This window comes from Schistocerca piceifrons, chromosome X (assembly GCF_021461385.2).
Source record: "Schistocerca piceifrons isolate TAMUIC-IGC-003096 chromosome X, iqSchPice1.1, whole genome shotgun sequence".
Taxonomy (NCBI): Eukaryota; Metazoa; Arthropoda; class Insecta; order Orthoptera; family Acrididae; genus Schistocerca; species Schistocerca piceifrons.
The window spans coordinates 882,544,540-882,570,163 of NC_060149.1; the positions used below are offsets into that span (position 1 = coordinate 882,544,540).

At 37.7% G+C, this 25,624-nt stretch overlaps 1 protein-coding gene across 2 annotated transcripts in view; it reads right to left on the reverse strand.

The window, feature by feature from the left end:
• Window positions 1-25,624, reverse strand: part of LOC124721753 (transmembrane protein 183-like) — a 253,251-nt gene that overhangs the window by 71,517 nt on the left and 156,110 nt on the right. For both annotated transcript variants that reach the window (XM_047246854.1, XM_047246855.1), the window contains exon 6: window positions 17,762-17,942. In XM_047246854.1, coding sequence (XP_047102810.1) covers window positions 17,762-17,942 — 181 coding nt within the window. The remainder of the gene's footprint in view (window positions 1-17,761; window positions 17,943-25,624) is intronic.

Below are 25,624 nucleotides of genomic sequence, written 5' to 3' on the forward strand. Positions count from 1 at the left end.
GAATTCATCCAGTTGTATTTTGTTCTGTTTATAGTATTTTTAAAGTGTGTGTATATTTTTATTACCGAGGCAGCAATACAATGTTGTTTTTGTATACAGGATTATATTGTTGTCCAGGTAATCTCGCCTTTTCAAAGGAGGGGGAGATAGTGATAAAGGTCACTTTCTCTCAGGTCACATACCGAAATCGGTCAAGTTATGAACCAAATATGTTATTTATTTTTATTTGCACGTCAAGTTCCATAGGGCCAAATTGAGGAGCAAATCTCCAAGGTCATGGAATGTGTCAGTACATGAAATCACAACATAAAAGTAATAACAGATAAAAATAAATGTTTATCAACCCGAAAAAAGTCAGTCCATAAGTTTAAGTAAACCAATCAACAATAACCATGAATCAGCTTAATTTGTCAAGGAACTCATCGACAGAATACAAGGAGCGACCCATGAGGAACCTCTTCAGTTTCAATTTGAAAGCCCGTGGATTACTGCTAAGATTTGTCAATTCTAGGGGTAGCTTATTGAAAATGGATGCAGCACTATACTGCACACCTTTCTGAACAAGAGTTAAAGAAGTCCAATCCAAATGCAGATTTGATTTCTGCTGAGTATCAACTGAGTGAAAGCTGCTTATTCTTGGGAATAAGCTAATTAACAAGAAATGACAGTAAGGAATATATATATATTGAGAAGCCAATGTCAAAATACTGAGACTCGTGAACAGACTTTGACAAGAGGTTCATGAACTTACACCACTTATTGCCCACACTGCCCATTCCTAGCTAAAAATTTCCTTGTACAATGGGAAGAGTTACCCCAAAATTAATACCATATGACATAAGTGAATGAAAATAAGTAGACTAATTTTCGTGTCTAGCGATCACTCACTTCATATACCGTTCGAATAGTAAAAATGGCAGCATTACGTCTTTGAACAAGATCCTGAACGTGGGCTTTCCACGACAGCTTACTATCTATCTGAACACCTAGAAATTTGAACTGTTCAGTTTCACTAATATATTCCCATTCTGTGAATTGCCCATTTCGTTGAATTGTGTGTTAGAAACTGTAAAAACTGAGACTTACTGTGATTTAGCATTAGTTTATTTTCTACAAGCTATGAACTTATGTCATGTACTGAACTATTTGAAACTGAGCCATGGTTGCACACGACATCCTTTACTACCAAGCTACTGTCATCAGCAAACAGAAATATTTTCAGTTACCCATAATACTAGAGAACAATAATGGCCCCAACACTGATCCCTGGGGCACTCCCCACTTGAGTGGGACCCCACATCACAGCCATTTTCAACACTGTGAATAATAGCCTTTCCCTGTCTGCTGCTAAAGTAAGTGGTGAACCAACTGTGACCTACTCCCCGTATTCCATAATGGTTCAACTTCCGGAGCAATATTTTGTGATCAACACACTCAAGCGCCTTACTTAAATCAAAAAATATGCCTAGCATTCAAAACCCTTTGTTTAACCCATCCAGTACCTCACAGAGAAAAGAGAAAATCGCATGTTCAGTTGTTGAACGACTTCAAAAGCCGAACTGTACATTTGATAGCAAATCATGTGATATAATATGACCAATTATCCTTACATACACAGCCTTTTCAATAATTTCAGCAAACACTGATGGCATAGAAATAGGTCTAAAATTGTCTACATTTTTCCTTTCTTCCTTTTTATAAAGTGGCTTCACTACTGAGTACTTTAATCATTCAGGAATGACCATTCCTAAAGGAAAAATTACAAATATGGTTAAATACAGGGCTAACATGTGCAGCACAGTACTTAAATATTCTGCTAGGCACTCCATCATATCCATGAGGGCCCTTAGTCTTCAGTGATTTAATTATTGATTCACTCTCCCCCTTGTGTGTATCACAAAGGAGTATTTCAGACAACAATCTTGGAAATGCCTTTGACAAGAGTGTCATAGATTCCCTGTAGAAACTAAATTTTTATTTAATTAAGCAGCAATGCACAGAAAATGATTGTTAAATACTGTATATATATATTTGATTTATCCGTATCAGAAATATTTTTACTACGAACTGACTTTATCTCATCGACCTTGTGCTGTTGACCAGACACTTCCTTCACAACTGACCATAGGGTTTTTATTTTATCCTGTGAATTAGATATTCTATTTGCATACTACATACTCTTTCCCTTCCTGATAACATTTTAAGCACCTTACAGTACTGTTCGTAACAGGCTACTGCAGCCTGATTGTGACTACTTATTACATTTTGATATAATGTCCGCTTTGTTCTACATGATATCCTTATCGCATTAGTCAGCCACCCAGGCTGCCTTTTACTGCTAGTACCCCATTTATAACATTCTAATGGAAATCAACTCTCAAAGAACATGAGAAATGTGTTAAGGAAAGTGTTATATTTGACATCTATGTTATCAGCACTATAAACATCCTGCCACTCTTGTTCCTTGATGAGGTTTAAAAAACTCTCTATTGTTGTTGGATTAGATTAGATTCAGTTTTCGTTCCATAGACCCAAAAAATGAGATGATTCTCGTGGGTGTCGAACATGTCAGAAAGTATGACATAAAAACATAAAACATTTGAATATAATACTTACTACCCTGACCATTCGTCAGGAGATAGTCGAAAATAAGCTAATACAATGCAGTAAACTGGGGCAGCTAATATTTACAGAATTAACACACTGTCAGAATGAAACACTGTTATCCACTATTAATAAATTCATCATACGCAAAATACCTAATCTTGACTGTTGTGACCAAGTGTTTTCAAAACTGAAATCTAACATTTTTACTTAAGCTGACTTAACAGTCTCTGTTAAGATATTCACCTATGGAGTAGAAGGAGTTACCCATCAAAAAGTCTCTCAAACTCTGTTAAAACTGTGCTTTATCTGAAACCAAGTTTTTTAATGGTTGCTGGCAATTTATAAAAAATGTGTGTTCCTGAATATTGGACCCCTTTTTGGACCAAGGTAAGTGATTTTAGGCCTTTATATAGATCCTTCTTATTCCTAGTATTGATACTGTGTACTGAGCTATTGGCTGGAAATAGAGATGTATTACTTGCAACAAATTTCACTAAGGAATAAATATACTGAGAAGCAGTTGTTAGAATACAAAGTTCCTTCAACAGGTTTCAACAAGATGTTCTTGAATTTACATCACAAAAGTTTCTAATCACACACTTTTGCACCCTAAAAACTTTTGCTCGGTTTGATGAGTTGCCCCAGAAGATGATCCCATACGAAATAATAAAATGAAAGTAAGCACAGTATGAAAGTTTTTTAATATTTATATCCCCTACATCTGATGATATTCTCATGGCAAATACAGACTTGTTTAGGCACTTAAGTAATTCTGTGGTATGTCCTTCCCAACTGAATTTATTATCAAGTTGTAATCCCAGAAATTGAACACTGTCAACCTCTTTGATCTGCGTGTCCTCATATGTTATACTCATGCTGGAAGGAAATCTCTTACAGGTTCTGAACTGCACGTAGTGGGTCTTCTCAAAGTTTAATGACTAAGAATTAGCTTTAAACCACTTATTAATGTCAGTGAAAATTTGATTTGCAGCTACTTCTAAATCTGTACTTGACTTGCTACTTATTGCAATGTTTGTATCATCTGCAAACAAAACAAACCTAGCATCTGGCAATGTAACAGACGAGAGGTCATTAATATTAATAATAAAAAGCAATGGACCCAAAATGGAACCTTGAGGAACACCAAATGTAATTAATTCCCAGTCAGATGACGACTGACTACTTAATGCACAGGTATTTCACAACAACACCATTTCTACATCTACATATCTACATATATACTCTGCTAGCCACCAAGCGGTGTGTGGCGGAGTGCACAATTCGTGCCAAATTTATATTTCCCCCCCTCTGTTCCACTCGCGGATCGCTCAAGGGAAAAACGACTGTCTGAAAGCCTCAGTACAAGCACTTATTTCCCTTACCTTTGAATGATGATCATTACGTCATTTGAAAGTTGGTGGTAATAATATATGGAAGATTGGATTTTGGAATTTAGTGTGCAGCCCCTTCTATCTAGCGCATCGTCGATCTGCAAGTGTGTCCCACTTCAAACTTTCTATGAGATTTGTAACGCTCTCGCAATGGCTAAATGTACCAGTCAGTCAGGAATCTTGTCACTCTTCTTTCGAACTTCTCAATCTCTTGAATGAGACCCAACTGGCAAGGGTCCCATACAGACGAACAATACTCCAAGACTGGATGAACTAACATATTGTAAGCTATTTCCTTTGTTGAAGGACTGCATCGATTCAGGATTCTACCAATAAACCGCAATCTAGAGTTTGCCTTACCCGTTACTTGTGTAATCTGATCATTCCGTTTGAGATCATTTCAAATAGTCACACCCAGATACTTTACTGATGTTACCGCTTCCAAAGACTGATGATTTATTTTGTCCTCATACATTAGTGGGGATTTTTGCCTTGTTATACGCAGTAGGTTACACTTACTAATATTAAGAGATAACTGCCAGTCATTACACCACACATTTATTTTCTGCAAATCCTCATCGATTTCTTCACAACTTTTGTGTGATACTACTTTACTGTAGACTACAGCATCATCAGCAAACAGTCTAAGGCCGCCATCAACACCATCAACCAAATTGTTTATGTAAATCGTAAAAAGCAGAGGACCTATTATGCTGCCCTGGGGCACACCTGAAGTTACTCTTGTTTCTGTTGAAGTTACCCCGTTCAGGACGACATACTGCACTCAGTCTGTTACAAAACTTTCTATACAACCGCATATGTCATTGGATAGACCATAAGCGTGCAGTTTTTGTAGCAAGCGACAGTGCGGAACTGAGTCAAATGCCTTTCGAAAGCCGAGAAATATGGCATCAACCTGGGAGGCGGTATCTAGAGGCTGTTGTATATCACGCACAAAGAGGGCCAGCTGTGTCTCGCATGACTGCTGTTTCCTAAAACCGTGCTGGTTTCTGCAGATGAGCTTCTCAGAATCTAGAAAGGTCATTATGTCTGAATACAAAATATTTTCTATGATTCTACAACAAATCAACGTCAGTGAAATTGGCCGGTAATTATGTGCATCCGATTTTCTACCCTTTTTATAGATTGCTATGACCTGGGCTTTCTTCCAGTCCCGTGGAACTTTCCACCGTTTCAATGATCTCTGATAGATGACTGATAAGAATGGTGCTATATTTGTAGCATAGTCAACATAAAATCTTACGGGGATACCGTCTGGGCCAGATGCTTTTCTGGCGTCTAAGGATCTTAGCTGTTTTACAATCCCAGATACACTAAACATTATGTCAGCCATCCTTTCGATTGTTTGGTGAAAGAGGGAATGGTGCTGCAGTCCTCTATCGTAAACGAGTTTTTGAAAGCTAGGTTTAGAATTTCGGCCTTCTGTTTATCATCATCAGTTACATTACCTGTATTGTCAGCAAGAGAAGGTATTGAAGTATTTGCAGCGTTCATAGATTTTACGTACGACCAAAATTTTTCGGGGTTATTTTTAGAATCTGCAGATAAAATATTGCTTTCAAATTCGTTAAAAGAGTCTCTCATTGTACTTCTGACAACTGCTTTCATTTCGCATAATTTCTGTTTGTCAGCGGGGCAGTGACTACGTTTAAAACAACTGTGCAAAATTTTCAGCAACTTCCTAATATGTTTGTTGTACCGAGGTGGATCCTTTCCCTCCCCTATACTTTTGCTAGGCACACACTTCTCTAACACATGGTGGACAATACCTTTAAATTCTGACCAAAGATGCTCAATATCTTTGTGTCCTGCGGTGAATGCTTGGAGCTGACTACGAAGATATTCATTAATGACACTTTTATTTGCTTTCCCAAAGAAGAAAACTCTACACTCTTTCTTTGTGTGTTTGTTTTTTTTTTTTTTTTTCAACTTCCACTGACATAGAAGCCACAACGACATTATGGTCACTAAAACCTTCTGCTAGGTTAACTTCCTCAAAATGATCAGGTCTGTTTGTCGCCAAGATATCTAATATGTTCCCATCTCGAGTTGGTTTTCTAACCAATTGCTCAAAGTTGTATGTCGAGAGCGCTCCTAGGATAACTTCACACGAATCTTTGCTTCTGCCCCTGTGATAACGTGTACTTTTCCCAGTCAATGGGTTCTAGATTAAAGTCTCCACCTATAACTAATGGATAATTTGGCTATTTGCTTCCTATGTACTCAAGACTTTCACTGAAACATTCTACGACGTTTGTTGCGGATGCTGGTGGTCTATAAAAACATCCTAATACAATGGCCAGTCCTTGTCTGATTGACAGCTTTATCCAGACTATTTCACAGTCCGATGCAGTAGTGATCTCAACTGCGTTTAAACAGTTTTTAACTGCAATGAACACACCACCTCCCATAGCATCAGTCCTATCCTTCCTAAACATTGTCCGATCAGAGTTCAAAATTTCACTGCTTTTTATGTCTGGTTTCAACCAGCTTTTGGTACCTAATACAATATTGGCATTGCTACTGTTTATTTCGGAGATTAACTCGGGGATCTTGCTACAGACACTTCAACAATTTACCAATATGAGATTAAGCATATTTAAATCCTTTGGGATGACCTGTTTAGGCAAACTAACAATTTTTACAGTTGGCACACGCACATCAGTGCCATGAACTGGTAATTTTTCGGGCCAGCGGTTTATTTCCCATGGTGAGGAACCTAATCTAAAAAACCTCCATGTGCACGACACAAGTACTGTGCTACCCATGTAGCTGCTTCCTGTGTGTAGTGCTCCCCTCATCTATCGAGGGGCGTCCTACAACCTTCCACCCCATAGCGTAGGTCAAGGAATCTACAACCATTTTCATCACAGAGTTGACGTAGCCTCTGGTTTAGATTCTCCACTCAACTACAAACCAGAGAACCCCGGTCCACCCTGGGTACGATGCTGCAGATCATCAGCTTGGCTTCCACTCCTCAAGAGATGGAGGCCGCCTTCACCAATTTAGCCAGCTGCCAAAAGGACCCAAGGATTTCCTTGGAACCCCGATGACAGGCATCATTGGTGCCGACATGCGCAACAATCTGCAGCAGGCTGCACCTTGCATGCTCGATAGCCGCCGGAAGAGCTTCTTCCACATCCTGGACAAGGCCACCTGGCAAGCACACTGCGTGAACATTGGACTTCTTCCCCACCCTAGCCGCTATGTTCCTTAGGGGCTCCATGACCCATCTAACATTAGAGCTGCCAATAACTAACAAACCCCTACCCCCATCTGCCTGTCCAGACTTTGCTGAAGGAGCAGCCACTATCCTGTCAGAAGGTGCAGTCTCATCCGGCTAGTGTAGGTTCAGACTCGTATAGGAGTTTTAAATTACAGTATAAACAATAAAAGGATTTGTCTGTGGGAGGAAAAAATTCAATTCTTAGCTGCAATGAAGAAGCAGGCATCAATGAAACAAATAAACTGATCCAAAAGACTAAAACATGTTTAAAACTTCATGACTGATTACAAGCAGTATTAGATGCTTCATATCAGTGTGTGACAAATACTTAGATGGAATGAACACAATGTCAGATCAGCATAATACACTAGAAGCAACTTTTTTATATTCTAGTCAGTGTTTCACAAGAAATTGCTTTTAACAGGGTGGCTTACATTGAAAATGCTTAGGATCTGTGTTTACTCAGCAACATGGTTGTTGGCATATGGAAAATTATGAACAGCAATAGAAACTGTTGGTGTGAGAGGAATGACTAGCTGCCTACACAGAAGTAATCTGAGCCGATAGCACGTTTCCTATGTATTGTAACACAAATAGGTTAACTACAAAATTGCCAACAGGCCAAAATGGATGATATACAAATTTTTCTGTAAGGAAAAAGAATACTATTGCATTTTCCAGGCCTTATATTAGTTTACAGAAGAGTACATCAAAATCATGAAAATACTAGTAAATTCTTCTGCACTCAATAGCTCTTACAGGAGTGACAGAATGCAAGGAGACTACTGCATACGTATGAAAAATTCTGTTACATGTAAACCAAAATATGGATTTAATTTCTTAACAGAAGAATACTTGTTGAAATAAGAATAAAAAGGTGTAAATCTGGAACCCTTGAAAAACTAACTTCGTGACAAACTTCTTGCAAATCGTTTTAAAACATCATAACATGAAATGAATTTTTTATAGTAGTTTCACAATCAGATGTTTGTATGAATAGCCAACTACGTAATGTAAGCCCCTTTGGTTTTAATCAGTATCAATGTGAGATTCTAACTAAATTTAAATTAATGACAGGAGATTTATAAATAGAGGTATTGCATTTGAAGATAAAAATGGATGGAATGCAATAACCACCAGAGTAATTAAAGAAGTGCCAAAGATGTTATCAGCATCCCAAACTACAACAATTAATTACTCAAATGAATGGACTGTTCACCAGGGCAATAAAAGCACTGTCTAAGATAATAGTAGAAAACCCGACTATAACAATTAATCATCTGACTAAGTAATCTCCCCAGAGGTTCTAAAGCAGATTGTTCCAACTCTCCCACATGGACAGTGGGTGACCACAATCACCCACAGACCCCACCAGGTAGGTACAGCTGGTCAGCCGCTTCTCATGCAACCCTATTGCACTATGTTCACACCTTGTTCCATAGTTTGCACATGACATCTGTCACTGATATAATGAGCCATTTGAATAACTTAAATATGACACTTCAAGGGAATAATTTACGATTATTAACATGGGCAAAAAATTAATGTATTTATGTAAAAGCTCCTTCTATTTGAAAGGCAGCTTCTTATAGGATAGTTGACTTATTTCAAATAACTCATTGCCATAGTTTCTTCCAAATACACATTTAATGTCACCCAGACCACGATCTGAAGTGATTGTAAAAAATGCACAGGAAAAAGAGTACAAGAATGGACCTGCAAAATTACAGACCAATATCCCCAACATTGGTTTGCTGTGGAATTCTGGGCTTATGTCCATGAATCAGCATGGTTTTAGAAAGTATCAATCATGTGAAACTCAGCTTCCCCTTTTCTCACTTGATATACTGTGAACTATGGATGAAAGCCACCAGTCACATCCCATATTTCTACATTTCTGAAAAGCATTTGACACAGTATCCTTTAATTTGATCTGGTGCAGATCCCAAGCAATACTCAAGAATAGGTCACACCAACATCCTATATGCATTCTCCTTTACAAAAGAACCACACATGCCTTCCCTACCACAATCCTTACACACTCATTCCATTTCATATTGCTTTGCAGTGTTACACCCAGATATTTAAATGGCAGTCGTCACCCTGCCTGTGCATGGTTGAGATAGTTACCAACCGTGCACAGGCAGGGTGATGACTCCAGTGTGCAACCAAGTGGTGTAAATTGCCCTGAAGATGACCCCATCGCCAGTTGAAACCGGTTGGTGACAAAATAAATAATGCGATTGTGACTGTCATTTTTAATAATTGATTATAAGTAAACCAATCACTGTTACCTCCACGCAACTATGTTGTCTAAAAATTTCAGACATGCTCCACAAAAGTGTGTTAGGACCCTTCTTGTTTATATTGCGTATTAACGACCCAACAGACAATATTAACAGTAACCTTTGAGGGCACTGTCCAATACAACTGAACACTAAAACTTTAAAAGACAGATGCAGTTGTGCACACGTACCTTTGTGTGATGGGAACGGGACTGAGTGCTCGAGTATTTGACAGATGGGGGAAGCCGTGCCAGCCATGCTGAGCTGGACTCTGGGTTGAGCCACGCCAAGGACATTGTGTTCGCCAGGGGAAGATGACATGGCTGTCACTTGGCCCAGCAGACTACAGATTTCACACTCCACGATTAGCTGACAGCAAAATATGAGAAATGACACAGCTTCAGATAAGGCAGTATGTGAACTCCCGTTTTGGTGCAGCATCTGGGAAAACCAGGCACATCTGGCCCATAGAGTGGAACACAAAAGGGGTTATCTTCCATGACGGAAATGAGTGACCACAGTACCCACTAAATAAACCTAAATTCAATAAAAACTGGTCCAAGACAATTACAGGAAAACCAACAGCACCTTTAAAAAGAGAAAATTATGTCAAACGAGTGTGTGAAAAAGCACCGTACCATCAAAACCAGTAGTTTTTAAGATATTCATTATCAAACTTTTTACAAATAATATTAATTTCAGCAATTGCTTTGGTGAGCTTTATAAATTTAGTGTCAATGGATAGGGCATGTGGAACTGTATCAGAACATACTATTAAATTTCTTGTAAATAATATATATTTACACTACACGCTGGAATACATATTCCGAGCATAAAAAGTCAATTCTACACAAAATACACTGCCGGGGGAAGAAAATTAGCGTACCTGGAGAGACGACATTCATTTTGATCTGATGGCAGCATATGCCTCCTGGGGGGATAGTAGATGTACTGATATGGTTCCCGTGCCATCCTCCAACAGACAGCATAGTAGCATAGCTACCAGAGCACCCTCTGTGTCTACCCTTCAATAGGTAATGTTCACAGCCAGAGGGTGCAGTGTGATGAAAATGGGTGAAGCAAGTTAGTAACCAGGCCACAGAGATCCACTTGTGCTTCCTAAACCCAACTGAACAAGATGGAATGGGAGGTTCTGGATGTCCACGCAGCATGGATGCCTACCAGTACTGTCATAAGGGCAGCAGTGGCAGATTGTACACCTACCACAGCACGGATAAGACGGCTTGTGAGCCCAGACATGTGAACACGAACTGTTGTGAACTTATTATTAGTAGTAGGACGGTTACTTGTGTGTACGGTGTAGACATGGTGAGTGGAGTTGTAGAGTGCATTCATCCAAGACATACTGGCTCCACCCCAGACCCATTCTTTTGCTGTTCTTGCAACAAGAAGGTGATGTGTTGGTACAACAGGATAATGCTCATCCACACTACCCATGAGACTCAATGTGTTCTGCAATATGTGCAGCAATTTGCCTGGCCAGCACAATCTCCAGACTTGTCTCCAGTCAAGCATGTGTGGGATATGATGGAATGAGAAGTGACTCAGGCAACACGTTAACCAACAGTTCTTACAGAACCACATGAACAGGTCGATCAGGTGTGGCATAATGTATCGCATAACAGTATTCGCCATCTGTACAATCCCATGGAGGCTACACAATGAACTATTATGGTTCTTTTGGCAAGGGTAAATACCAGGTACCTCAGAACCACTTGTGCTAGTGATCTGTAAATGTAATCATTTCATGTATTCTGTATTCACTGTTTTAACAATAAATCTTGAGTGAATTGGAAACATCTAAAAGGGTGTAACAATTTTTTTCCAACACTGTTGTTTAACGAACAATGAAAATAGTGCCAGCATATTAATTTAGACTTAGGTACATACATGTAGGTGTATTTATTTCTATTTGTTTTTTTTATTTTCTAACAGCAACATAACCTAAAGTAACTATTACACTGACAAAACTTGAATTATTAAGTAAAATAATGGACTCAGCAAAAAATTAAGGACAGCACAAGAAAGCTGAGAAAATTTCCATTTAATTTGATGTATTGCACATATGTATAGAGTAAGATAAACAGATGTTAAGTATGTATCGTAAATGCATGAGGGCGAGATTTCCTAACAGCAATGCAAGGGCATAAAAGGGCAGTTGCCATTTAGCTTGCGATACTAAAAAAATCTTCAGGCAAATAGTAGTGGGGGCATGTCAAGATTCAGTGGGTTAGCAAGTGACCAGACAGAAAAATTCACACACACACACACACACACACACACACACACACACACACACACACACACACGAACACATGTAGCGGAACAAAGAACAAATATAAGTAGTTTACCAAAAGCAATCATTGGTTGACGAGGTATACAGCTCTGGTTTATTCATTAACAAGCTTCAGTTCTCTCGTTATGTTTATTCAACTAATAAAAAGAATCAATAAACATTGTATATCAAAACTTTACAGAGTTGTAAACATTATTTCTCACTGTGTAGTAAAACCTTGCTTGCATTTTATCAATTTATTGAACGACAGTGTGACTATTTATCAGGATATTGTGAGAAGTGCACTGGTTGTTGCCTAGATGTTCATAAAAAAAAGAGACCATATATTTCGAAACACAGTAACAGTTAAACCAATATTTATGATTTTCTTTCATTACTACAATTTTTTATTATCTTTTTTGTTGATGATGCAGTTATGTGTAGTGAAATACTATCCCAAAAAAAGCTGCACAATAGCCAGTCAGAATCCTGATATTACTTCAAAGAGGTGCAAATACTGGCAGTTTGTCTTACAGTTCAGAAATAAAATTGTACATCGCGTAACATTACTCAAACATGTGGGATCTACACCAAACAACAGGATTAACTTGATCACTGGGATCACTGAATATATGCAAAAATAAGGGCAGGGCAAATGGTTGCAGGTTCGTTTGACTCTCCCATGAGTATTACAAAATGTTAACAAACATAAATTCGCAGATAATTTTAGATTGATGCCAATTTCCCACAAACGCTTACATACAAGATTTCAAAAATCGATATTAAGTGAAGAATCTAAAGAGACTCTTCATTCCCCAATGTATCACACCCATAGGGATCATCAGGACAAAATCAAACTAATTACACACACACAGGCATTTAAGTAGTCATTCTCATTCTTGCCACACTCCATACACAACAAGAAGGGGAAGTAATGCCACATGTGGTCCATTTCAGCTGATAAAACCGCAACAGCTGCAAGAAACTGATTTAGTTATCACTCAGGCACAACTAGTTTTGTGACCATAAAGTCACATCTTCAGGTGAAGAACAAGTGAACTTATATAAGATACAGAGTTTACAATTAAAACTTACCTTAGCTCAACTATATCAAAGTGCTGCAGTTTCAGTTGCTAGTTGAAGACTATGGACCTTAAATTAATAGACATCCCCTGTCTTCCTCTTTGAAACTGGCAAAATACGCAGCCGTCATCAATAAAATGATAGAGGGCATGAGGCTACTGAGCACGCAGATCATGTGCACAGAAGATTGCCCAGGTATTCATATGTGAAATGGGAGGACCAACATAGCAATCCGGTGGCCACAAACACATGTAATCAATAGTAGGACCGAACCCAACTGAGAAACTAACTACATAACAGCACAAGAAGATAGGGGAATATCTGTACAGAAGCAAAATCTGGAATCACTGTCACGAAAAACAGTATAATTGATGAGCAGTATAAAGTATCTCAACACATTTACAGTAGCATATGTAATTTCATTTATGTGTGAACTACGAGGGTTGTTTTTTAAGTAAGGGCCATTCGCGCGTATAGTCCTGTAGTTTGTGCGGACGCCGCAACAAGCCACCGCGCCACTTGCCGGCATCCTTCCCGTTCACACTGATGCAAGTTGCCGCTCTGTAGCTGACGTGTACGCATCGCTGTGCTACTGTATAATGTTTACGATTATTGAATCGCCCGCCGCGTGTGAGATAAGGTCAGTGATACGTTTTTTGACCGCGAGAAGCCTATCAGCTGCAGAAATTCATCGTCAGTTAACAGAAGTTTATGACTTGAATGCAATGAGTGAAGGTAAAGTGCGTCAGTGGGTTAGAGAGTTTAAAAATGGCCGTCAAAACGTCCATGACGAAGAACGCTCAGGCCAGCCCTCTGTGATCACTGATGATTTGGTGGCTGCAGTCGAAACAAAGATTCGTGAGGACAGAAGATTCACAATTTCCACTCTTTCTTTGGAATTTCCACAAGTTTCAAGATCGGTTTTGTACAAAATTGTGTCTGAAAACCTAAACTTTAAGAAACTGTGTTCTTGGTGGGTACCCAGACTCCTCACAGAGGGCCACAAAGGGAAGAGATTTGCCACTTCATTGGACTTTTTGAGTCGTTACGAGGAAGAAGGGGATGACATGTTGAGTCAAATTGTCACTGGAGATGAAACATGGGTATCCCATATCACTCCCGAAAGCAAGCGACAATCGATGGAATGGCGACACACAACCTCACTCGTCGAGGTCAAAGCCAAACAGACGCTGTCAAAGCGCAAGATTATGGCAACCGTGTTCTGGGACCGGCGCGGTGTTTTGCTAGTGGACTTCATGCCATGAGGAACGACTATCAACTCAGATGCCTACTGTGCAACTCTAAAGAAGCTCCGCAGAGCAATTCAAAACAAAAGGCGCGGCATGCTGACAAAAGGAGTTTTGCTCCTGCACGATAATGCTAGGCCTCACACCTCTCAAAAGACTCGGGATTTGATTGATTCTTTTGGCTGGAAAGTTTTGGACCATGCACCATACAGCCCCGACCTATCTCCTAGCGATTTTCACCTTTTCCGGTACCTGAAACAGCATCTTGGCGGGCTGCGCTTCAATAACGACGATGAAGTGAAAGCGGCCGTGAATTCTTGGCTATCGGAGCAGGCGGTCGAATTCTTTGAAGAGGGAATTAAAAACTTAGTTGTGCGGTATGACAAGTGCTTAAATAAACAAGGTAACTATGTAGAAAAATAGGTAAAAGTGTGCAGAATCAGAAAATAAAAGTTGTTTTTACAAAAGTATTTGTATCTTTTTTTTTTAAATAAAAACGGCCCTTACTTAAAAAACAACCCTCGTAATCCACCACCTTTGAGTACAGAAGTAAAAAGTAAAATATGAAAGCAAACCGTTTATGGAAAGTTGGTAAAAGGTCTTAAAAGGCATAGGTGTGTTCAAATGTCTTAATAACTGTGACAAAATTAACGAAAATTGGGAAGAACTATAACACCGTCCTCACACCCAGCATATCGTTGCACAATAGTCAGGTGACACAATTTTCAGCTATATTTTTGTATCTAAGTATCTCTCTCTCTCTCTCTCTCTCTCTCTCTCTCTCTATCCATCCATTACCCCCCCCCCCCCCCCCCAAGCAAGAAATAGATGCTGCATATCGCCAAATTGCGAGTTTATTTACAGTCAAACGTATTGGCACTTACATTCTGTCTCGAAAAAGTGCATCTAAATTTTGGGATCAGCAAAACATGTCAGCACATACATTCATTTGGCTCTTTACTTTATGAAGTAAATTTAGAACTGTGTTTTATCCCAGGAGAGACCACACTCTGCTTCTTTTGCATAATATTGTTTTTCTGCACTTCTGTGCTATTTTCCTGTGTACCAAAAATGAAGTGCATATCGGCAGACCTAAGGTCACATTTGCCTTTGGGTAAAATGGTAGATTTGGTCATAATCATCACATATTATAAGTTTCATAATTCAACAGGACTGGGTGAGATTCAGAGCTGATTAATCATGTTATATAATGCTTGATAAGACACTAAAGTCAATAATATAATTTTCTCCTTTCCAGAAAATTTTGAAAAGGGGATAAATTACATAAATCTCCATTCACTGACAAATCAGCAATTCCATCCTGATTTATCTGTATATCTGGGCAAAGATTTTGTGATGTTAATGAATATGCATCAGGAAGAAGTAAATTAACTCACTGTTGATTCTAATGATAAGGAACCTAGGCTATCTGAGAGGGGAAATGGAATTGAAAAGGGAAAGAAAATGAAAAAACAAAGTAACAACACAAACAAGTAAAGAAGGAATATAAGAAAAATGAATAGGCAGTCAAAAAAAGCATGCACATCCACATCAACTGGTAAGAGAGAAGTGTCAGCTAGAACATCTATGTACAAGAATTGCTCCAGATGCCAAGGAAGTATAATGAGATCATAAGCGAGACTGAAGCAAGGGAGATGTTTCATAGATTCTTGATATGTACGATACAGAAAAGCAGTGCCAGTATTTATCTCCACTTATTAAGAGGCACCTAAAACAAGGTCTTCAGGTGCACAGTCACGAAGAAAAGCGCAAAGAAGTACTTTCTCCTGAAAGATGGATGTGAAGTTCAAATGTGTGTATGGTTTTTCCTTACTACTTTTAATGTATCAGAAACATTTGTGCAATATGTACAGAAGAAAAGTGACAGCAGCAACATGATTTTGACTGCTCACAAGAGAAGCAGTCATCATCCAGGTGTAAGAAGATTTGAAGAAGTAAGGGAGATATTAAGGAACCACATACAAATAATTTCCTACTATTCCATCACATTACTGCTGATTCTTATCCAGAGGTCAGACTAACAAATAATGCGTGAAATATATAAGAAACTATGTGAAGAGAAACAGGTTATCGCTGAAAAATATTGGCTCTACAAAAAAATATTCAATACATATACCTATGCAGAAATTAACTTCTTATGCTATATTTTCTCCACCAAATGCTTAGCTCCAAAGTGAAAAACTCTATTTAGATTGATGCACTTAGATTCATAATGACATTTTCCCTTAGCACTATAATAAACAAAAAATAATGGTGAACCAGTAAGGACTACCATTAAAGATATCAACATCTGGCAGCTTTTTAAATGTATTCTTTAGTGCTGCAGGGATTTATCAACAAATTTACATTTTACATTTACATTTTAAAATACCTTCTTTCATCTTGCCTATAAAATCAGTAAACTGGAATAACACTCATCTGATCGTCACACAGTGATGATTACATTACAATGTGAACTCATTTACATCAACTGTGCACAGAATTAAAAAAATTTGAGAACCAAAAACAAAAAATAAAGCAACCAGTGTAGCAGTATAAAAAAACAGATGCTAAAGGTCAGCCACTTAAAAAAAGATAGGACCTACATCCTAAAATGGAATACAACCAAATAAGATCAAAAACAGGGCTAGCCAATTCTCAGAGCAATACTCTTAACAAAAATATGAACTACTATTCACAGCGAATGTAAGAACACTATTTTTATGCTGAAGTGCGAAGTAGTACAAATCAGTAGTGCAACTAGGTCAAAAATAACTATAAAACACTGCAGCATTTCAATATTGTCAAGGTAAGTTTAGTTCTAATAGTAAACTTAGTATCTTCTTTAGGTTCACCAGATTTTCAGTGGAAGATGTAGCTTTATGGTCACAAAATTAGTTGTGACTGAATGATCGACAAATTTGTTTCTGACAGCTGTTGCAGCTTTATCCATCGAAATGGATTACTACAGCTGTGGTTGAGCCAGATACCAAGTGATGTATAACATGTGGTTCCAGGAAAAGTACCCACTGCCATGTACTTTACAGTGATTTACAGAATATGTATGTAGATATAAAAAAAATGACACAATCAGTGATTATATTGACAACTGTCTGTACTTAACAATTATTTCAGATCATCCCTGTAAAAAATATCATTGTCTATAACACTCTCACAAGGTGCTTACAATCAGATGTTGGTACTTGCTCTTGTATTCTCATCTTACTCATAATGATCACTGCCAACCAACACTGCTCCACGAAACATGTAAGGAATTCTTTATCTGGTAGGGCATGCTGAAAAGTAATCCAAAATTTTATGTGAAAACTCCAACTTTTAAAGTGAAATAAACATTATTAACATTCTACATCTTTATTCTTCACATCTATGAATTTATTTCTCAACATAGTCACCCTGGTGGTGAACAAATTTCTCCCAACAATAGCCCAGTTTGTTGATACCATCACTGTAAAATGTTACACTTTTGTTGACATAGCCACAGCCTCACCTCTGCTTGCGCTGCTTCATCACTATCAAAGTGAAGTCCTTGAAGGTGTTCTTTAAGTATCTACGCAGCAGTTGTCTGTAGTAATAATATTAATTACCTCAACCCACTGGCTCCTAATCAATCTGTTCAGTAAGATGGGTGGATTTAAATCTGTTTCTCTTTTCATTGCCAACGGTTTGTAGATGCGATGCAATGACCGTATCACCCTAGTTCTCAACCCACGTTGTTTCCGTATAACTTTAAATGATGCTTCCGTGATGCGGCCATCAGTGCAGTATCTGTTTGAAACAGAGAGGTGAATCAGTAATGATAGTCAAAGGCAACATTTATCTTAAATATAATTACTCCAGTAACAGCATCACAAACAAGGCTCTTTGCTTGCAAAAAATGAGGTAGAAGATTTTTATCTTGTGTATATTGTTGGCAGTACGTTGAATCCAAGTTTTCAACCTCCAAAACCCTCAGGATATTTGGAAACTATGCATCCTACTCAAAATGTGACCCTTACCAAAATGAAAGAGCATTAAATTTTGTGTCAAATGACCTATTTAACTGTCAAAATTGATGCAGCAATTTGGCTGAAATCAGTTGTCAAATTTCGTTCATTTTTACCAGCTTAGCTAAAAAGTCAGCAGTAATGCCTGTAACTCCAAAACAGCTAATTCAAATGAAAAATGTCGAGCTATCAAAGTTGTAGAGCATGAAATTTCATATTACAAACGCATCTAGTTTTTCAGTTTTAGGCACTATTAAGCATTCATACACTTACTCAAAGTCATACACATAGTCAAAGTAATTCCATTTTGTTGTTTTTCTTTTAAACATAGGATGCACAGTTTCCGTGTAATAGGTGAAAACATGGCAAAAGTGCCAAAATTTCTTGGCTTCTTTGCCACAAAAAGTTGTCCTGAGATTTCTGGAGGTCAAAAACTTGGATTCAACACACTGTCAACTATATACACACACAATAAAAATAAATAAAATCTTCTACCTCATTTTTTGCAAGCAAAAAGTACCCCCTTACTAGACTATATATTCAGTTACCATAATTACTGCATAATAATAATGATAATCATTATTATTATTATTATTATCATTATTACTATTATTATTATTTATTTCCTTTCTCAGACGTTATGTCTGGTTAAAAATGGAAAGTGACGCGGACCTTGATCCAGCGTGACTTCCTTTTAACTGTACGGTATATGTTACATTGCATTTAGGAACTTTCGGGTAATTGAACCTGTATCAATAATTACAGATTTCTGTAGTTGTATATATAAGTCTGGATGCAGCTGTATTGTGTTGATGTACTGGTGGATATTGTGTGGTATGACTCCTGTAGTTGATAGTATAATTGGTATAATGTCAACTTTATCCTGATGCCACATGTCCTTGACTTCCTCAGCCAGTTGGATGTACTTTTCAATTTTTTCTCCTGTTTTCTTCTGTATATTTGTTGTATTGGGTATGGATATTTCGATTAGTTGTGTTAATTTCTTCTTTTTATTGGTGAGTATGATGTCAGGTTTGTTATGTGGTGTTGTTTTATCTGTTATAATGGTTCTGTTCCAGTATAATTTGTATTCATCATTCTCCAGTACATTTTTGTGGTGCATACTTGAATGTGGGAATGTGTTGTTTTATTAGTTTATGTTGTATGGCAAGTTGTTGATGTATTATTTTTGCTACATTGCCATGTATTCTGTATTTGCTAGTATTGTACATCCACTTGTGATGTGGTCTACTGTTTCTATTTGTTGTTTGCAAAGTCTGCATTTATCTGTTTTGGTAATGGGATCTTTAATAATATGCTTGCTGTAATATCTGGTGTTTATTGTTTGATCCTGTATTGCAATCATGAATCCTTCCATCTCACTGTATATATTGCCTTTTCTGAGCCATGTGTTGGATGCATCTTGATCGATGTGTGGCTGTGTTAGATGATACGGGTGCTTGCCATGTAGTGTTTTCTTTTTCCAATTTACTTTCTTCGTATCTGTTGATGTTATGTGATCTAAAGGGTTGTAGAAGTGGTTATGAAATTGCAATGGTGTAGCCGATGTATTTATATGAGTGATTGCTTTGTGTATTTTGCTAGTTTTTGCTCGTTCTATAAAGAATTTTCTTAAATTGTCTACCTGCCCATAATGTCGATAAATCCCCTTCCTCCTTCCTTTCTGCTTAATGTGAATCTTTCTGTTGCTGAATGTATGTGATGTATTCTTTATTTGTGGCATTGTGATCGTGTAAGTGTATTGAGTGCTTCTAGGCCTGTGTTACTCCATTTCACTACTCCAAATGAGTAGCTCAATATTGGTGTAGCATAAGTATTTATAGCTTTTGTCTTGTTTCTTGCTGTCAATTCTGTTTTCAGTATTTTTGTTAGTCTTTGTCTATATTTTTCTTTTAGTTCTTCTTTAATATTTGTATTATCTATTCCTATTTTTTGTCTGTATCCTAGATATTTATAGGCATCTGTTTTTCCATATGTGGTTATCCAATATGTAATCTTCTTGTTTAGTGTGTTTTCCCTTGATTATGCTATTTTTCTTACATCTCTCTGTTTCAAAAGCCATACTTATATCATTGCTGAATATTTCTGTTATCTTTAGTAGTTGGTTGAGTTGTTGATTTGTTGCTGCCAGTAGTTTTAGATCATCCATGTATAGCAAATGTGTGATTTTGTGTTGGTATGTTCCAGCAATGTTATATCCATAATTTGTATTATTTAGCACGTTGGATAGTGGGTTCAGAGCAAGGCAGAACCAGAAAGGACTTAATGAGTCTCCGTGGTATATTCCTCGCTTAATCTGTATTGGCTGTGATGTGATATTATTTGAATTTGTTTGTATATTAAGTGTGGTTTTCCAATTCTTCATTACTATGTTTAGGAACTGTATCAAGTTAGGATCTACTTTGTATATTTCCAATATTTGTAGTAACCATGAGTGGGGCACACTATCAAAAGCTTTTCGGTAATCAATGTATGTGTAGTGTAGCGACCTTTGTTTAGTTTTAGCTTGATATGTCACCTCTGCATCTTGCAGCAGCCTTTTTGTTCTTCATTTATAATTTTGTTCTGTGTTGTATGTGTCATTAATTTCTATGTAATGACTGAAGTTAATATTTTGTATATTGTTGGTAGGCCTGTTATGGGGCGATATTTTGCTGGGTTTGCTGTGTGTGCTTGATCTTTAGGTTTCAGATAAGTTATTCCTTGTGTAAGTGTATCAGGGACTGTGTATGGGTCTGCAATGTAACTGTTAAATAATTTAGTTAGATGTGAATGTGTTGAGGTGAACTTCTTTAGCCAGAAATTTGCTGTTTTATCTTTTCCAAGGGCTTTCCAACTGTGTGTAGAATTAATCGCTCGGGTGACTTCATGTTGTAAAATTATCACTTCAGGCATTTGTCGTATCATCTTGTATGTGTCTGTTTCTGCTTGTATCCACTGTGCATGTCTGTTATGTTGTACCGGGTTTGACCATATGTTGCTCCAGAAGTGTTCCATGTCTGTTATGTTTGGTGGATTGTCTATTTTAATGTGTGTGTGTTATCTATTGTCTGGTAAAATTTCTTTTGGTTTGTGTTGAATGTTTGGTTTTGTTTTGTTTCCTTCTATTTTCACTTTTTTTTGTATCTTCCAAGTCGTTTGGCCAATGCTTGTAATTTCTGCTTCTTTCCATCTAATTGCTCTATCACTTCTTGTTGTAAGATTTTACCTAACCTTTTTCGTTTTTTTGTCTGATATTTCAATTCTTATAAATTGTGTTAGTTGTCCAATGTCTTTTCTCAGTTTTTCTATTCTGATCTGTAGCCTGTGTTGCCGTGCTGGTTTTGTGGGTTTCTTCTGTGTGTTGGTCGGTTCTGATCTCTGCCTAGTGTGTATATCTAGTGTAGTGATTGCTCCTATATAATCCAGTAGTTGTAACTCTTCCATAGTTGTATTTTCATTTATTTTGTTCTGTATTATTGTGTTGATAGTTGTTATTGTTGTTTCGACTTGTGGGTTATTTGGTGGTCTATGCAAGAATGGTCTAATGTCTATATTTGTGTCTTTGTATTCTATATCTGTCAGCTGAAATTTTTCTTCTATATCTAACATGTGTGTCACTTCCGTGTTCTATTCGTGCTTGTTCTGATGGCTGTCTTAAGATTTCGTTTTCCTCTGATTGTTTAATTGATGCGTGTTGTTCTTTGTTTGTTTGCTCTGAGATGTTTGAGTCCATTACTGTATTTTCTTCTTCTTCTTCTTCTTCTTCTGATTGCACATTATTTTCTTCCAGTATTTGTTGTACTTGTTGTTTGATGTTTTCTAATTCTGACTGGGGTAGCCTGTTATTTTTTATTATTACACGGATCTGATCAGCTAGTCGTCGTTCTATTAAAAATTTTAATTCTGGGTATCTGGAAATAAATGTTGTGTATACTTGTGATCTGTATCCTGTTGTGTTGGTTCCTAAGTTTGTTGCTTGGTAATAACAGAACATGAGGTGTCAGTTAGCTTCATCTGATCATCTCATCCTCTGTCTGTTTTCCTTCTAGAGTGGTTGCAGGAAGCATATCCTGCAAAACACCTCTATTTGGATTTGAATAATTTTCTGCACGGCTAGCAGTGTCGTTACCATTGAGGACTGGCATAGGGTTCAAGCGTCATCCCCGACCATGACAGCGCTTGTCTGAGGCTTCATTAGTTATGTCCTGAACCAACTAATCACGCTAAAAGGAGGATTGGCCCTATTAGTGGTTTGTTCTTTTCATCGCCTTTTACAACTGGCAGAACATACCGGAGGCCTATTCTTTTCCTGGGCCTCCATGGGGTTTATTATTATTATTATTATTATTATTATTATTATTATTTCTGTGAGAATAATCCACACAAAATTTCCTGGAAGACTGAAACTGTGCAACGGAATAGGTCTTGAACCTGGAAGCTTGTCACTTGTGGCAATGCTCGTATCACCTGAGTTATCATGGCACGACTTATAATCTGCCTACACAGCATCAATTCTAACAGTACCCACACCTCCTACTCACCTTGCTGAACAAGCACTCATTTTTTTCAGGAGTATTAATCCAACAAAGAAAGTAGCAAGCTCCTTTGAAGTTTTGAAACTGGAAGACAGGAAGTTGCACAACTGAAGCTGTGTGGACAGGTTGTGGGCCATGCCTGGGCAGCGTAGCCAGTAAGAGCATTATGGCCACTAAGTGCATGAAAGGTTCTGGGTTCAAGTTCTGCTCTGGGATGCAGTTTCAATCCATCAGGAACTTTCAAACCCGTTCTCATTCCAATGCACAGTGAAAGAGAGTCATTCTGGATTGCTGGTGTGATAGTAGCCATAACAAAATTAGTACTACACACATATAAAATCAATTACATTAGTAACACAGAAACAAGATACAATAAGTTAAAATCTTGTAACAGGGGTGCAGTTTTTTTACAAACAGTAAAACATATTGCAACTAATTTCATTGGTTCAAATCACTATTGAAGTCTAAACAATCCTGCTTGCGGCAATACAAAGAGCAAAGAAATACCACAAATTTTACAGGAAATTTAAACTCCTGGATAATTCCTTAATTAGTATATCCTCTTTTTGAAGAAAACATCCCAGCATTTGCCTTAAACAAGTAGAAAAATAATGGAAAACCTAAATCTGAACAGTCAGAAAGAGATCTGAGTCCCACTTCTCACAAATGTGACGACAGTGATTAAAACACTTGCTCAGTTTGAATACTATGATGGACTGTCCTAAGTAGCAGCAATAATTCCACCAGATACATCTACATTTCTGTGTGTGTGTGTGGGGGGGGGGGGGGGGGGGGGGGGGGGGGGGGGGGGATGCAGGGGGAGATGGGGGAATGTGGTATGGAATCCTCGGTTGTTACCTTTGACCTTATTATTGAACATCCTAACTCATTCATTTCAGTTGATAATCAAATACCGACAAGATGTAAGCAATGTAGTGGTTTGGAACTTGCATTCTGCATCAGGGCACAAACACATGCAATTTTGCAATGTTTATGTGACCTATAGAAGAATACAAGTTCGAAATAAGAACTACAATGTTTAGCATCCCGTTTATGTACCTACCTATTATTCAACTCCTCCTAAAAAAAGCACATTCACATATTGTACTTTCTAACATCACTGTCTGCATTTCAAGTATTACAACTATCATAATTACATTTACAGTATACATTAATTTCAATTATTAGCCTCTCAAATATGATTTAATACACAAATCTGATGGTGCTATGCCCCATCTGTACTGCGAACGATATATCTAACAGACTTGACAAATCACTTGTGGGAACATGGTGTAGTGAACACAGATAACTATGTTGATTTAAGAAAGTAATGTGGATGAATCAGTATTTTCCACAGTCACTGGACAACTAAGAGCAGTCACCTTCATTTCCAACTTCCACTGAACTTCTTAGAACTGCCACTTGAAGCAGCATCTACACACAATATTCCCAAAATTCTACTTTCCAACACATAGCTAAAGGAAAATTTTGCACTGTCATGGTTCTTTAAAAAACATTAGCTCCAATGAAAAATGTATCTCAGAAGTGTGGACGACAGTATCACACATTGTGTGTAGATGCTGCTTCAAGTGGCAGTTCTAAGAAGTTCAGTGGCAGTTGGAAATGAAGGTGAGTGCTCTTAGTTGTCCAGTGACTGTGGAAAATACTGATTCATCCACATTACTTTCTTAAATCAACATAGTTATCTGTGTTCACTACACCATGTTCCCACAAGTGATTTGTCAAGGAACTGAGGTCAGTATTTGCCAACACCCTGCATTTCAGAATACAGGCTCTGTATTTCCTATTTAATTATGAAGGTATGCTTAAAGTAGTACAAGTGTAAAACAGCATTGTTTTGTATGCTTTTAAATACCCACAAATATCCACAGTATAAATTATTTCTATTTAGGTGGGCTCTTCCTATTACTGTGTTGCAACATACTTCAGAAATGTTGAAAGGAAAGTCATTGTCACATCAACCAAGGTAGTTTCTCTCTGGCAAGCATCCTCTTCGAGTGCGTCAGAGAACACAGTAATTTTGCACATTGTCCCTTCATTCAAATATGATGTTACTGGATATTTACATGTGTACTTGCAATTTTATTCAGGAGGAAATTCAAATAATTAGTGTCTGTTGCAGCAGTTGGCTGGACAAAATCCAAATAAATAACTAACTTTAACAGAAGGTGCATATTTAGACCGACATTCAAATCATAATTAAAGAACAATGTCAATTGTACCAATCAAACCGCTGACTATTCAAATAGCTTGGAGGAAGCATTTGAAACAGTATTAGTTGGAATGAACAACTGGCTTACCAAGGCAAGTGCTTGGCTGAAATCTGCTGGGAAAGATCTGAGAAACTTATTCACAACTACCTACACAACTTGGTTTTAATAATGTAAAAATATCGGGGAACAATATTAATACCAAGCATTCTATACCATATGCTAATTCACTTATCGTGTGTTATATAAATGTAAATTTTGCAAAGTTATCAATCTCACTCAGTGACTTTAAAAAACCTACAAAAAATAGGAATGCATTTCATTTCTAATCCACAAAATAGTTTCATTAGACCACTGTTAAATGAAATAAATTGCATTCATCCATACATTCAAATTCTGTGTTTCATAAGTCCTGTCATGAAGAGGAGTTTTCAGGGCTGGGAAAAGATGTACAGTTGCACATTAAAAGGCAGAAGCAGGCTCTGTGGGCTACCTCTGTAAACTACACTAACAACAAATAGTGCTAATCTACTCACATGTCCACCCCCGGTAGCTGAGTGGTTAGTGCGATGGAATATCAATCCAAAGGGCCCGGGTTCGATTCCCGGCTGGGTCGGAGAGTTTCTCCGCTCAGGGACTGGGTGTTGCGTTGTCTTAATCATCATCATTTCATCCCCATCGACACGCAAGTCGCT